Source organism: Cyanistes caeruleus, chromosome 10, assembly GCF_971803275.1.
Source record: "Cyanistes caeruleus chromosome 10, bCyaCae1.hap1.1, whole genome shotgun sequence".
Taxonomy (NCBI): Eukaryota; Metazoa; Chordata; class Aves; order Passeriformes; family Paridae; genus Cyanistes; species Cyanistes caeruleus.
Window position 1 is genome coordinate 19,539,740 of NC_141710.1, and position 16,876 is coordinate 19,556,615.

Below are 16,876 nucleotides of genomic sequence, written 5' to 3' on the forward strand. Positions count from 1 at the left end.
ATGTACCTCATCTAGAATGTTCTCTGGAAGATGTTCCTTTGGTGAAACACTTGCTGGAAGACTTTAGTCTTACTTTTTTCCCCTTCCTATTTCAGCAACAAGTTCTTTCAAGCAATAATCTGTGTGACTTTGCTAATGGCATTATTTCTAGGGAGATACTATGAATGCACTAATCTGGCTCCACTCAAGGTGTTTTCTCCTTATCATGATGCCCGTTTTCCTGGTGAAACTCGGAGAAAAAGCTGCCTGAAGGTTCAGGTACGCTGTTTATTCTATAGAATATACAAATTAAGGAACATAGAGACACATTTAGAATTCAAATGTTATTATTCCAGAAACAGATAAAAACCTCACAGAATAATATAGTTCCTGATGCCTTAATGTTAAAATCCCATTATTAGGAGTACAGCAAAGATTAACAAACCACATTGCAGCACTAACAAACTCTCCCTCAAGTGATGGTACCTACACAGAGGAGGTTCTAAGTCAATATTAAGAATTAGTGCCTTCTAAGAATCAATGCCTTCTACTATTTTCTATTTTTTTTTTTAAACCACAACTTCCATCTATCAGATTTTAGAAGCATAATTTTTAAACTGTCCATAGCTTCTTCTAGAAAGCATCTAAGCAAAACGTACCCAGAATCAGCTAAACCTCTTAGTGCTAAAGTTGTAGAAAGTGGATTTGGAGTCTGTGAGGAACATTGCACAGGTGAAGTGTGTTTGAAAAGCATTACCTGCAGCTGGCAGCTGGAGAGGTGTACACCTGTCTTTTTGGGCTGTGTCCTCCCCAGGCAGGGAAACAAGTTTTCTGGCAAGCACTGCAGAAATTGGTTGTACCAGCAATGTTGTGAGGTTCAGTCGATTTTGCCTGTAGCTTCCATCTAAAATAACAGGAAAGGGAAGAGCAATTTAGTAAATGAAAATTAGATTTCTCTCCTTCATAAACCAAACACAGAAATGCAAATCTCTACCACACAGCTTAAAACAACTGATTTAGATAATTAGCTGTTTTGTGCTTATAATACTGAAAAAAAAAAACCCAAAAAGATAAAGCTTCTTCAAGAACATGTACTACAAAATAACATGTACATATTATGGTAGCTGGGCAATAGTTCCACAAGAAAGAAACTGTTAAAAGAGTCCGAGCAGATATTAAACTGTGAATTAAACACAACAAATTAAATTGATGTGTAGATAAAGGAATCATTGATAAATATAAGAACTGATCAGCAATAACTTTCAAATTCAAATAAAGCCTAAACAGCTGAAGGAGGTAAGAAGGTACTAAACAGACACATTGAGTGGGAAAAGGTTTGGATCAGAAAGCATCAGAATTCTTCATTTACAGCTGAATCATCTTAAGCAGACATAGTGCAAACCTCTCAGTATCAGCAGTTCCATGCAAACATTAAAATATCCTTTTCACTGAAAAAATGTGAGTTACCATACACATACCTGTCTAACATTTGATCATGGAAAGATTTCTGATGAAATAATGAGATGTTTTGGGAGACCAGCTGACAGAACTGCGGTGGGGGGAAAACTGAACTTTGCACACAGAAATGCTCTGAAACACTTCAGGAAAAAACACCTTTTTTTCCTCAGCTATCACAGCTGGCCTGATGCAGGGATCATGTCTGCCCATGGAAAAGCAGGAACACTTCTGGCAGGTGAAAAACCCACCACAGAAAAGGAGGGGAGGTTGATAGCCTGGGGCAGGACACAGCTCCAACACAACCTGCAACAGCCTCAAAGCCTCACAGTGCTCCTGCTCAGTCATGTCCAAACCTTCAACCAGAGATTCAGAATACAAGGATTGTCCCTGAGACCTCTGTGAAACAAACACCGTATTTCCTGTCAACATCGAGTTCTTTACTACCCAAAAGCATCCTTTAAATTCCTGCAGGCACAAAGGGAGGAAGCTATCAGCAATCAGCAGCATGTTTCAAATAAATTTCTATAAATCTACTACCAGGATGGTTGTTACTGAACCACATTATAAAGAAAAAAAAATCTAGGCACATCTTCAATTTTATTTCTTTTTTGTTTTTAATCTACACACTCCTGAAGCTTTTTATAGTATACCTTCAATCCTTATGTGAAAATTGACCAAAGCTGTATTATTTCATTATGGAAAAGCAAAGGGTGTTGTTCACCCCTAATACTTAGTGATCAGTGTTGAGTTTGAAAGAATCAGACAATTTTTTAGGTGGAAAGGTAAAGGTGATTTGAAATATAATTTTTAAAAAAAAGCTTTGTCTCATCAAAGTTGTTCTGGGTTCAAAATCACTTAAAGCTGTCACTTCAGTAAACTGACGGCAAAATCAGTTTGGTCAAGCTTTGAGAGTCTGTTTCTGCAATCAAAAAGAATCTTAAAAAGTCCATCAGAAATGTGCAATTGAGACATTATTTTCTGTCCAGTGTTTGTCAATCTGCAGACTGTATTACAGGGGCAATGAAGCTCAAAACGTTTCAGATGAGAAACATCTCTCATTTCACCAGCTACTCACAACTTGAGCTTCAGACCTGAATAACCTGTCAAAGACACACTTTCAAGAACAACTTACAGGAGAAACCCCTCTATATTTAAAAATGAATCCTCTCACAACAGAAGATGGAGTTTGAAGCATGGCAGAAAAAGGAAAAAAAAAAAAAAATCTACAGAAAGGCAGATTTAAGTTATCTGGGCAGTTTTATCGGGAAGAAAAACTTTCTAATAGGAGGAATTCATAAAGACTTCCCTAGGCAGGTGATAAAAATCTCTTAAACTGAAATCTTTTTAGAGAAAAGTGTAAGCAAACATTTGTCAGGAATGATGCAGATATGGCTGATGCCTTGAGGGAAGGTGCTACATCAGATGACCTCCTGACATCTTTTCCAAACCTAATTTCTATAAAAATCTCTAGCAACTAAACTTAATGAACTGTTAACAGAGAGAAAAAACACTATTTGAATTAATATTAAAAAATGCTTTTTTTAAAGAAAAATAGAGTTCCTTTCTCACTGCCAGGCATTTATTAATGGCCACTTGTTACGGAGGCTGAGGAAAGCAAAGTGCATCATGAGCAGATTGTAAAAGTGAATCATTCAAGACCAATCTCTTCAGTGCACACTTGAAAATCTGGAGATTTTCAGGGCTGCCAGTTAAAGCCTAATCATTCAGGTTTTAAATACTCTTGGGCTTGGTCACTGCCAGTGAAACAGTGCAGAGTAACTTCATAAAGAAACAAACACACTGAAAGAACTTGGGGATTCTTGCTGGCACTTTCTCTGCTGGATGCCAAACCCTTCAGAGCACAGAGCGCTTTCAGGATCTGTGGGAACTACAAATGCTTCAAGGATCATTTAAATTTGGTATTTTGCTTGACATGAAATTTAGTTTTATATCATTAAACTCTTCCAAGAAGCAGAATTCCTTCTTCTCTGCAAGTCTAACAATCTAACTGTGCCACGCCTAGAACCACTATTAATTTCAGAAAGTCCCTAGAGAACTTACTGTAAAGTGAGAAGGAAAAATATCATAATCAATTATAAAGTTAATTTAGGAACTCAAAAAGAGGCAATCTTTAGAAAGCTTCTGCACAGAAAGCAAGGCCAGAACTTCTACTTCTGCAGTGACTGTGTTTTATGTTTTCTTTTTCAATGCAAGCAATAAACCTTGAACACCAGTTTCCACCCTGCCCAGACTGGGACACACTCCTGCATTTCACAGCGCTCCATCACTTAATTCACTGGTGCTGACAACATGCTCTGGGATTTCTGAATTTAACAGGAATACTTGTGCACCATACCCTGCTCAGTTCTGAGTAAAAGTACAATTTTATCATCATTTCATTGACTTTTTGACTGAAAAATCAGAGAGTTAGTCACAATGTCATACTTCTCTAGCCCAGAAATACTGCTTCACCCACCGCATCCTCAGTACTATGGAAATAATCTTTTACTTGCATTTTTCTAAGAAGTTTTGCATTATGTGAATCAAATTTCTGTTCATTTTTGTTTGAATTCCAGCTTCAAAGGAAGATTGGACAAAGCATTGTATTTAATCATTATGTGTTTATTCAAAGCACCTTCTGCCAGGATCATATAAAACAAAAAGTTAACAACTAAATCTGTCTAAAAAGCTTACTGACAGAACTCATCAAAATAATTCCTTCTAGGACCTGATACACTGTTTTAATGAAGTTCCCCCAAAAATACAGAGAAAAAAAAGTAGCCTGACTGAACACTGAGCCATAATTGTACGTAGCCACGTCTTTGACTTTCTGCTGCATTAATAATACAGCAGTATTAGTTTTGAAATATCTGAAGTGAATGGCTCATTAATTTTTCACCTTAAGCTTAATAGAAATTTGAAAAACAGTTTTATGCTGGAAACAGACACTCCAAGCAGGACTTCACAGCACATGATGGGAATAAATTAGAGCATAAAAGACAGAATAGCGTGCATTTGGTCAAATGAGACGGTTCTGTCACTCAATTGCCTGAAGTGAAGAGTTAGTGCAATGCATTCCTGTGCAGGAGGCATTCTTACATTTATTCATTCCCAGAGCATATCTGCACTGTCCTTTGTCAGCACTTGATCTCCTATTAGGCATGACAAACCCAAAGATGTATAAACTGACATGTCACAGACATTTATGTTATTTGTGCTTTGAACCTGTTCGCAGCTTTCCCCCACCTTGGCTGGTAGCGTTAGCAGCTGTGAGCTCCCACTGCTTGTCCTGCAGCCAGTCACAATGACCTGCTTCTATTTCTCTGAAAAATCAGCTTGTCTGTCTGGCTTTTATCTAACCAGAGGCTGAAGCTGAAAGGAGCTGTGCAGCACCTACAACAGGCAGGCTCTGGGTACTGAACTCACACCATGACTGCTAATCATGGTAATTTTGCTATGCAGCAGCTGCTTGATTAAATCTTCAGCTACAGCAGCTTACAATATTGTCCCCATGTCCATTAAGACAGACTCTTCTAACTCAAAAAAGCAGCCTTCAATTAAGCCTACACATCCCACTCAACCTCTGCTAGAAAATGCATCCACCTGCTATACCTCACAAAGTCACTGACACATTTTTTTTGCCTTCCTAAATTTTCTCTTTTAACAAAGAAACTCATTCTAGCTGTTATTTCTTGCTGAAAGTGGACACAGTCAGAATATCAACACAGAAAAACTGGTGCTGTTCTGCAAGCAGTTATGAACAGGAAATTCTGGGAAAGCACTTCCCAGCTGCTCACCAAAGTCACATAAAGGTTTTCCTGCATATTCAGTCAAACAGAGACCTTTTCCTCTAACAAAAATGGTGCTGAGCACTCCAAGGTGTTTAAAATGGAAGAAAGAATGGATTTTATTAATGGCAAGGAGAAAACCATAATTTCAGACTTTCAAATGTCAGCAAGGAAAAGCAAAAAAAAAAAAAACAACAAAAAAAAATGGCACAGCAAAAAGTTACCCAGGAGGAGCAGAACCTGGAGCAGGTGCCTACAGAGTAGAATTGGTAACAAGCAGTTTCCTGCTATGTCTTTATTCAGTTCTCTATGAATTATCCACTAGAATTGAAATGTGGAACATATGCCAGTTTTGAAGTGCTTTGCTTCACTAGCCACTGGTAGAAACACAGAGGAAGAGAAAAACATTTGTTTCTCTTTTGTAAAAAAAAAAAAAAAAAGAAAAAAAAAAAGAACTTTGAAATTCTGCAACCAGGGATTTTAACAAGAGCCACAAGGAAACCTTTCAGAGCAGCTTTACAGGCAATGGAGCATGGGATGATGAATCACAACAGCATTATGTGGCAGCTTGCATTTCAGGATGCAGGGCCACAAGTGGACAAGGGATGCTTAGAACTATGCAGTGATTGGAGATAGGGGTGAGGGAGATGGATGTGCCTGTGAAAGGTTTATGCACATTTACAGAAAACACAGAACTGAAAGGCAGTGAGCATCACCTAGAAGAGAAACAAGCCACTGAGAGTTCTCAGAAAGTGTCTAGAAAACATTTTTCAGTTTTATCTTAACATTGCTGATAGTTTAAAAGAATTCTTTAAAAACACCTTTTCAAAAAAATCCCATTTTCGTGACGTTAGGCATTAACAAAAAGTTTAAAAGAAAACTGAAGATACCATACCACCTATGATAAATTCCCCAAATAATAATAATACATCCACTAATACACAGAGAAAGCCAGAACCCTACAGAAATACTGATTTGCTTTACAGAGTATATTCACTGTATTCTGTTTACATAACATTTTGTGAAAGGAGTGGATGCAAATCTGTGTATGTATAACTCAAGACTGTCTCTTTAAACAGATTTCTGCTGTCCTTAAAAATAAACCTAAATATTCCACAGTTAATACGGAAAACCCCCAAACCCTCCAGAACTTGCTGTCATCTTTTTCCCTCCCTCACAAGGAAATGTGCTTAACCACCATGAAAGACAAAAAAAAACATCACTCCCCTCTCTCACTGCAAATCACTCTTGTTTTAATGCCTACTTAATGTACTTTAAAAATACTGTCACTCTTGTTTCTTTTTAAGATACAAAGAATAAAAAGCAACGCATGTATTGTGTAAAAGCAAAACTGCTTTGACACACTGATGCAAAACCATCTCATTAATTTAATTTCCCTGCTCCTTTCTGAGAATATTTAATAGAAGAATAAAAAGAAAACCAAACAACTTTTCACAATACTCTCACCATTTCGAATCCCCCTTTCCATTTAGCTTGTTTCAGTGGCTGATAATTAAAATGACATAAAAGTGGCCAAAATAGAGCAGCATTACATAACATTTCCACACCAATTGACAAGAAATAAAATTTCTTCTTTTTAAGTATCCTGTAATTGTGTAACCACTAAGTTGTAAAAAGGAAAGACCATTTCTTCCACATATTACAAATAGCTAAAATATATTTTTATGTTCTACAAACAAAGGAATATAACAAGGGACAAAGGACAATTCCCAGGTTCTCCTGTTTTAGCAAATGCCTGTCTCACTACTGAACTGAAAAAAACTCTCCACCAACAGACAGCAGGTTTGGCCATGGGACAAAAAAACCCAAACAACACTGCCCAACATTTTAACAGTGCTGGTGGTTATTTAAAAGGGTTGACAGAAGTCTTATGGGTTATAAGACAAAAAATAAGTATCTCTTGATGCTTTAAAAATAGGCTTATTTTAAAAAATCCAAGAATCATAAATTTAGGTTCCTGGCCAACTTAATGTTTGCCATCCATAGTGAATTCAAACCCCCAGGATATTAAATACTTTAGTTCTTAATTTTGGATTCTATTTGAGGTAGTCTTGATATCAGAACATCTACTTAGCACCTTCTACCATCATTAAAGTCAAGATCATAGGTACAACCCACTGTAAGGGGGGAATAATCAAATGCTGTGGAAATGTGGAAATAATCGAAGCTGAAAAGATTGGAAACACTCAGAACCATCAGCTATGTTAAAAGCTGGCCACAAACTGCTGCAATCATCTTATCCAAATCCTAATCTGGATAATAATTTGATATATTTTACTTTCTGAATATATTGCAGAGGTCTTAATCCAATGGAGTTCAGCAGAGCTATTTGAACCAATTGCTCTGATGTTCAGAATAACTGCACAATCCAAATTGTTAAGTACCAGACACATATTTGGACTTGCTTTTTTTTTTAATCTTTGTCTTAGGGAAAACTACTTCAGGAACCCTACACCTGCAAGCCTATGTGTGAAATGTACCCTTTTGTTGCTCCCAGGAAATATATTTCCCAGACTATTAGCTATAGGATGTTCTTGAACTGAAATCTGGAGGGAAGCTCGTGTGTATGTGTGTCTGTGCAGGAGGGAACACAAATCAAAGCCATGAACTAAGCTTGGCAGACGTGGATTTTAAAACTGATATATTACAGAACATTTTCAATTTGAGTGGCAAGCATGTTATGGAGTTTGCTATCAGTTCCACTGGGAAAAAAAAATAAAAAAAAAAAAAAATGAAAAAAGTTCTCTGCTCCTGATCCAGGCAGCCAAGCAGGAGTATCCTGTGATGGAGTCACAGCAGCAAGGAGGGCACACAGCAGCTCCTGCATCAATTATGTTTTCTGTTAACCTCTGCAAGAAATAAGGAACTTCTGGCACATTGACAGGCTGGTCTTGGAGCTTGTTCCCTCAAGAACTAAACCTTGGTGATGGCCACCACAGATGGAACAAACAAAGTGGAAATGAGACACTGATACAAATTTCCTTTCCTCCAGTGAGGATGGAGACTAAATATGGTAAAATAAGGGTCTGGCATTGTACAAACAAACATCAGGTAACATATACCACCCTTGTTCTGATTATGAACAAGCACACATTCCTGCTTATTCACAATAATGAGATTTATTGTTATTAAAAATAATAAAGGCCCTATAGCACTCTGCAAGGAATGGGATGGAGATAGAAAATCTGTAAGAAAACACCGAAAGTGACAGGTTTAGGATGACAATTATTTTGTTTACAGCATGTAGTGAACATTGCAATGACTCACAATCACATGCTGTCTGTACATATTTGGAGGATGCCATGAAATAAAATTGCATATGTTATCTGTGGTACACAAGGCTTTTCTTAAAGTAATAAGCATCTCTGATACATTCTTCCAGATTTGTTTGAAACCACTGAAAGCCACATTTTGGCTTCACCACAGTTTAATTGTGCCAGCACAGTTGTTTCAGGAGCCACATGATGAACCAGATCAGCACACTTTAAAAACCAGAGCTCTTAAATAAATGAGCAGAGTAAGAGATTAGCTGGGATGAGGATATGGAAGGCACAGCAGGAATTCCTCCAATTCAACCCAAAGCCTTCTATTCCCATGTCACAATTCCAGGAGATATCCGTGTCCTCTAGGACCTAAAGCCATTGCCAGACATAGAATGACACTTAGATATGCATGTAAATTCAAAACCTTCTTAAAGATTTTAAAAAATAATTGAAAAATCTTTGCAGTATTTTTCTGTAGGTTTCTTTGGTTTTTTTAAGTTGTAACATACTTCAAGAAAACCATTTAAAAAAAGAAAGCCTCTAATATTCTGGCTGAAAATGATAAATAATTAATATGCATCTGCTGTTTTAGCAGTTTAGAGAAGCTGCAGTGTTAATTTTACTTGCATGATATTAATGTTAAAAAATTTGTAAAAGAAGATAAATCTACTAATAATGCACTATGTTAATATCATTTAGCTTTGTTTTGGTGGAGCAAGCAATTGGAACTGCAGTGATGCTAATTTTCACATTAAATTCTGAATATGTGTATCAAAGGCATACAAGAAGTTAAAAAAAAAAAATTCTATCTGCTTTTATCTTGTTCTAAGGGGCTTTCATGCAGTGCAAAGAAATACACAGAAGAATCAGTGGTTTTAGAAAGCCAGACTGCAATGGAAGTGTTCCAAGTCCTCAGTTCATCTTTATTAATCTTTCACACTCAAGATCAGATAAAGTAGATAAATGGGTTCATGTACCAGTAATAATTTCATTAAAATTACTGAAGAAAAAGAAATATGCTGGTAAATCAATCTCAAATGTCAGTTTTCTGAAATGAAGATACAGGTGCTCTCAAGACCCCTATTAATCCTTGATAGTATAGAGAATATAAAGAGCTATGTTCAGAAATTCCTAAAATTCTGAATCTGTGGAAATCCTTGTAACACATATTGGTTTATTTCTTGGATTACAGAACAGAGACAAACAAACCATAATCTATTTGCAGCGCTCCTCAGAGATATAAACACTGGTATTTAATTTACTTAATAACTAGCTCATGTATTTGCAATGTTTTATTATGTTCATGCTGACTCGTGCTAGTGCTGGATTCAGCTTCAGAAGGCGATTACTAACACCCAGGAGAAGTGGATTTTATTTTGTGCACAACAGCACATTTTCTCTGAATATTCATTCCAAACTCCAAATGGAGTCCTTGGCCCTAAATGATTTCTGAACCATCTCTTGTAAGGAGCTTTGCATCCTCAAACGAGCTTGTGTAACCTGAGATGAACATGAAAAATTAATCATTTTGTTCAAATAACAGAGTTGAGGAGCTGGTTAACATTTAGGTTAAACTCCCTGAAATTCAAGGGCAATTTGAGTCAGGAAGATCAGAAGCAAAGAAAATTTGAAAAAAACAGAAAATAAGGCAAGGCTTGAAAAAAACAATTCCTTGTTGAAGAAAGGTCAAGCAGCAGCAGCATTTCAGAATATTGCATTTCAGGCCATGTTTTAAACTATGAGTCAGTGATAAACACACATTCTTACCAATTCTTACCATATATTCTTGCCAATCCAACACACAACACAACATATTTTTAAAAAATGCTACTTAAGATTATTTTCCAAATTAAATAATAACAATATTTTCCACAAAAGGAGTGGAGATTATTGCAAATTATAGCTACTAAAATTCAGCAGAAAATAATTATATTTTAAGTTGAACTGTTACTTAAAACTAATTTTTAAAAGTGTCGCTAAAGCTTTTTCAGGGGGGAAAATAAATATTTTTTGTTAGCTTATATTCATTTATAAAATAATGCAGGAGGAACCCTGGTGGTATTTGAGATCTCAGGTTTTTAAACAGAGAATGACCTGCGAAGGACAAAATGCTGCAAAAGAATAAAAAACTTGGAAAGGCAAAGAAGGAAGCGTAGTGCTATAACAATGAGAAATGAACATGGAAAACCATAGAACTCGAAGGACCAAATCCACACACCCCAGCCCCATGAACCCTCAGCTGCCAGTGATGTTTCTGAGAGCACAGCCTGGGCTCACCAGCCTGACCTGTCAGCAGAGTTCTGATGTGCTGCTGGATCAACACAAACCTTTGCAATGAGAAAGGCACAGCATCACCCTCCTACATCACTTCATCATTACTGGAAAGTTCATTCAGCACTTGTGTCAAAAGATGTTTGGTAATCTAGCCCTCCATGTTTATGTTCTGATTCTATTTACTGCCACAATCCAGTTCCATGGGGGTTTTTTGCCTGAAGTTACTCAAAGAAGCTGCTGAGCCACCACCACAGCTCTACTGCAGGTAGTAGATGCTCACAACTCCATCATACTGATAGGTAAAAGCCCCAAGAAATATCCAGAAATAGGGGTCACTGGAAGAAACACAAATAAGAACAACACATGGTCTGTTGCAACAACACGAGTTAAGGAAGTTATTTTCATAAAAGGAACGTGTCACAAGTAATCATCACTTCCATTTTGTCTCCTCAGTACTGGTAGAAATAAATAGATGCCACATTTGTAAATTCAATTGGTACTGTTTTGCTGAAGAGACAGATGATTCATGTTGTGATTGCCTCTATACCATGTAGCACCATTCTTTATTGTCACAGGTACCCTATTTCATGCAAGACTGCAAACTAGCATTTGCAGCTTTATAATAAACTATTTCCTGTCAATAGTGCTGTAAGAAAGTTGAAATTTGCCCTCAAGTATGCTCAGAAACAAATAATTAAAGCCACTCAAAGATCAAATATGGTTTTTCCATGCAGTCAACACTTCATTCTCAAACCTGGTGCATAAGGGCACTTCAGCCAGGGAGGCAGAAGTGCCTTTGCAGTTGAGTTGTCCAACAGTGCTCATTATAAAGCAAAAATTCAAGTACCCCTTTACAAAATATTGGGCTACCAATCTCACTGCTTGCAGTTCAACCGCAGTAAACAAGTCTAATATCAAAGTAATAGAGCAGAGGGCAAAAATAATATTTCAGGCTGTAAGTAGAGTTGATATTTTCTACTGTGCTTTTACTTCATTTGTGGCTTTTGCACAGAACAATATAATAATTACATGGAAAAGGTATTTAATGCTGTGAAACAAGCAAAAATTTACTATATGAAAAAACACTAGCTATTGCTTTGCTACAGCTCTATTTTAATTAAAATTAAATTTTCTTCAATTTCAGTTTAATCTGGTTAAGCAATTCAGAGTCCTGATTATCTCTAAAAATGAACTGAAATTGTAGCTCAGAATGAAGCATGGAGAGGGCACTTGAAAGATATTCCATTACTTTCCTGACAGTCACAGTCCCCAGTGCTGAGTGAAGCCAGCTGCTGAGAAGATGATAAATACATTTAAGTAGACACATATATGTATAAAGGACTGATTTGATAGAAAACACAGAAATGAAGGAAACTTTAAAAATACCCAGCCCCTTACTTGATTCATTTCTCACAAAAATCCAATCCTGCTTATGAGCAGGAGTTGAAAAAGTGGCACTGACTCTTGGAAAGTGTTAATGGGCTAAAGGAAAAGACAGAAAAAGGAAACCTGAAACAATCAATCACCCTAATTATTTAATATATTAATATGAATTTGCTACAGACTATTATTTATCTTCCTTACAGAATGCTGTTGTACATATAATTGGATAGTATTAGACCTGTATTGATGAAACTTCATATATCTATAAACCTATATAATTTAATGACAAAATTAGATTTTTTTATGTATGCAAATTTGTTTAAATAATAATTTTCTCATCAGAGCTTATTGAGCAGAATAAAGTATTGCCTTAGATTAATTGGTTTAATTATACTTTCTTTGAAATTTATTCAACACTTTCCTGTCTCCTACTCTAAATAAATATTTCAAATTTTGCTAGTTAACCTCTAGCTTAAGTGTGTTCCCTCTATGAAAGGCAGTGTTTTTCTACCACTGCTTGGAAAGTGTTGGTTCCCTGTATTCTGGCTACTGAATTATAAAATGAAAAAATTTTCTTCTGTTCCTAGAAAGTCAACACAACACAAATCTCTATAAGTAACCACCAATATAACTCAATTACTGTTGTGGGTTTTTTTTCAGTCCTTGAAGTCGTTTATATTGATGAGCTCTTAAGGCTCTGCATGGAATCACATTTTTCAAGCTGTAACTAAAAATGTGTTCTATGAAGGATTCATATCTCATGCCAAGGGTTGATATTATAAAGTCATTCCACTCAGATCAAAAGCTTTTTAAAATCATCTTTTGCAATGTTTCTCAGAGGTTCTGGAATAAATTTGTGAGTTTTTCTTTGACAAGTATTGGCCACATTCAGTGTGCATGGGACTTGCACTAGGAACCTCAGCAGACAAAGATTCTGCTTCCCCTGAAGGATTTCCAAAGGGAAATCATTGAGACAAAGGATGAAATGAAGCTGTGACTCAACTCCATACTCAGGGCAGCTCCTGGAGGACATAACTGATCTGGAAGAACTCCTGCAAGGTAAGAAATTCTATAGTGCATCCTCCCCAACCTATTTCTTAACCATAAACACACTGAGATACACAGATGGAACCTTTACACAACCTGCCAGAAACCTCTCTGTTCCCTGCAGCAGAGATTTCTATTTTTATTATTACAGATAATATATTTTTATTATGGTAAGATAACTTGATACTTTCAACATCTGAAATCAGATATTGTATTACCAACTACCTGAATCAGAGCTGGCAGCAGGCAGCTGGAAATTTCCTCAGATCAGAAAAGCACACAGTCCATTGAATAATCTAGAGTCTGAAATAATTAAGACTAATTTCTGAAACTGTGAGTGCCTCTTCAGAGCAACTTCTATAAATACAAACCCCTCATTAGCTCAAGTGTTGCTCCATGAAGTTCTACACCAAGGATACTTCCAGCTGTGCTGCTTCCTGTCTGAAACTCAAAAAGAACACCAGAGGATTCCACAGGTTGGCACATGCAGCCAGTCCATATGGAACACACCCACAATTAATAACCTGGAGGTATTTGTTTAAAATGTAAAATACTGGAAAAAATCATTCAGAAACACCAGTGATAATTAAGACCCAATGAATTTCCAGTACATACTCTAAAATTAATTATGAGCTGGGTGGCACAATTATTTGGCTTGGATTATGTACAAAGTCAATCTTGCAATTACAATTTATTGGATTATTCTGCCCTAAAATTTCACAGAAATATTTCTGATAAACAGTGTACATGCATCTTGAAATGGAAAGAAGAAATTAAACTACATGTACTATGGATTAGTTATTGTGGCATTTGCCTTCTTCAAACTGCTCTGGCAATTCTTTAAAAACTGCATTTTTGTTGTTTTTATTTTAAATTAAAGACAACACACAATATGTTAAAGAGCTAAGTCACAGTTTGGCTTTGTGAAAAGTAAAGCTGCCTCTTCTGGGACAAGGACTTGGCATTAAACTGAGCAGTCTCTTGTCAAATCACAGATTGATAAAATTATTCTAATTACCTCAACTTAATAATTAGTGATAACTCAGTAGACCAATAATAATATTAGTCAAACCCTTAAGCAATAACATTACAATAAAAATTTTGGCAGTTACCAACAAAGATCTTTGTGGGCTGTGAGCAAACCTGGGGCAACTTGATTGGAATTGTACTCATTTAATTGATCCATCAATAATTATGACAGTAACATAAAGTAATAAAAGAAAAAAAAATGTATCCACAAACTTTTCAATTTTCCTGAAAATCCTCAAGAGATTGAAGTCAGTAAAGCAACCTTGCAAGTCCCCAATTAAAAAAAAAACAAATAACAATATATCTCTATTTACTGCTCTGCCCAGGTTCATTACAAGGAAGCGGTATTATTACAGGCTGTAAGAAATGTGCAGGATTCAGATTTATAAAATAACCAAATCCACAAAAGGCTCCCAATAAGTTCAGTTGTCACTGAACCACCTCATAGGTGTTAAACTACACACCAAGCATCATCAAAGGCAAATGACAATGTCATGTAAAATGCAGGGAAAATCAGATTGGCCTAGAATTTCCTGTCAGGAAAGTGGTCAAGAAGGAGATCTGAGCAGAAATGTCTGTTAACATTGGATCTTAAATCACAGAGAGAGAACCTCTGCAGTATCCCACAGCTAGAGAGAGGGAGAGCATGTGTGTGATCCAGAGCAGGATCATGCATTTAATCCCAATGACTATTCTAAGGAAATAATACTTTAGAAATAAAGTCAAGAATATATCTATGGATCCACATCAGCAGAAGGCACAGCAGGAGCTTGGCACTCAACCCAATTCACATGTGACCTGCCCCTGCCATGGCTGCTAAGTGGAAAGAGAATCCCAAATAAATTCTGGCAACATTTTCATCACTAAAAATCCAACATCTGCAGAATTCAGCCTTCCACAGATCTCTGAATTTAGCATCTAATACAAAGGATTAGCACACACCTCCCCTGTATTCATTTGTAAGGAAAGCTCTGGAAGGTGTCTGTCACTGTGCTTAGGACACCAAGATAAAGAAATCAGGAATGCCAGGGAAGCTCCCATTTTTAGTGACTATGGATTAGAAATGCACTGCAGGAAGAGAGCTCTGTACTCCATGGAGCTGCAGCTACAACCTGCATGAACATAAATGGATTTTCAGTAAAGCTCAGATCTGAGTCAAGCTAACTTATTTGACGGGCTGGTTAATAGAAAACATACTGACAGTGGAGACTCTTCTATGTATTTTTGCCTTTTCCAGTTCAAAGTCTAATCTAAAAGCTCTCTTAAAAGCATTTTATTCAAGTAACGATGGTAGAAATTGTTGTCAAAGCTTTTAGAGTGGAAAGCACCTACAGGAAAGGAATTCAAGATTTCAAAAGCAGTGAAAGTTTCCAATTCATCTCACTTTAAAGACAAATCACCCAGACCTACCTTAAATTGTGTAATAGTCACCTTCCTGTTTGCCATGCATTTAATTTGGAAGGAATTTTTCTTTAAATAAATCAATAAATATCAGATAACATAACCTCCCTGTAATAGCTACAGTTTCTTACACATCACAGAAGAAAGGTTTTCCTAATTTACCTCATAGTAAGATTTTTTTTTCCTCTCCTATTTTTTCCTCTCCTTTCCTATTGAGAGGCTGTCAGGCTCTCAGAATTTCAACCCAAAGTCTCTCAGTAATTCATCATCCCTTGCCTACTTCAGGAGGACTCACTGGCACATAAATTTAAAAGATAACACTTGCTGAGCATCTGACCCCAAATATAAACATTTTACTGTGCATTAAGACATTTTCCAGATATTACTGTACTATCTTGTGTTAGAAGTTCCAAATAACCTGAATGAATGTTCACAGTCAAAGGATCAGATCATTTATTACTGGAAACTATCAAAGTTTTACTGCAGTCACTTTATACCTGCTTGTGGCTTACTGAAGAAATGCTCCAATTAACATTCTCAGGTCAAGATACTAAAAACACAACTGAAAAGTGTGTTGTTTTAGCTTAAACTATTTCAGGGAATGTTTCTTTTCAAAAAAGTATTTTAACCTTCAATGAAATAAGGACATAAAAAATTATTTTCTGAAAATGATGCTGAGTTACTAATCATATTTCAAGACCTTGAGTTAAATATCTTTATGTGGTGCTCTATGTGTAGGTAATTACTCTGTGGTTGATACTCATACCAGAACTCCACTATACATCTAGAATTATTAACTGCAGTGAGTTATATTACAATTATAAATATGTTTGGTACTTCCAAAATCCAACTTATTTCCAGGCTGCTTTCAAATGGCAGTTTCACTGAGTAAAGCTGGAGATGTTATTTGTTAATTGTTTTGCAATACTGTCCGTACTGACATACTGGTATTACTCACATTAAATGTATGTGTGATTTTGAGGCATGATTTCAAGCAATCAAGTTCTAATGTGCAATGCTAAAATACTTTCCTAGGTTATCTGTGCTCATTATTAAAATGAATTACCAAACAGTTGCTGTTTTCTACTTTTTTTCCAAAGTAATGTTACTGAAATATAAAGGACTTGAATAAAATATTAGCTAATACAGACATCATTTGATGCTTGATGCTTTTTTAAGATTTTCATCAGACAATCTGTTCCAAAATTCATACACTCAGAAGACACTGAAGCA

General features: G+C 36.2%; 1 protein-coding gene across 5 annotated transcripts in view; it reads right to left on the reverse strand.

Annotated features, from left to right (window-relative positions):
- Positions 1-16,876, reverse strand: part of NAALADL2 (N-acetylated alpha-linked acidic dipeptidase like 2) — a 406,977-nt gene that overhangs the window by 101,687 nt on the left and 288,414 nt on the right. For all 5 annotated transcript variants that reach the window (XM_086844332.1, XM_086844333.1, XM_086844335.1 and 2 more), the window contains one exon: positions 737-883. In XM_086844332.1, coding sequence (XP_086700458.1) covers positions 737-883 — 147 coding nt within the window. The remainder of the gene's footprint in view (positions 1-736; positions 884-16,876) is intronic.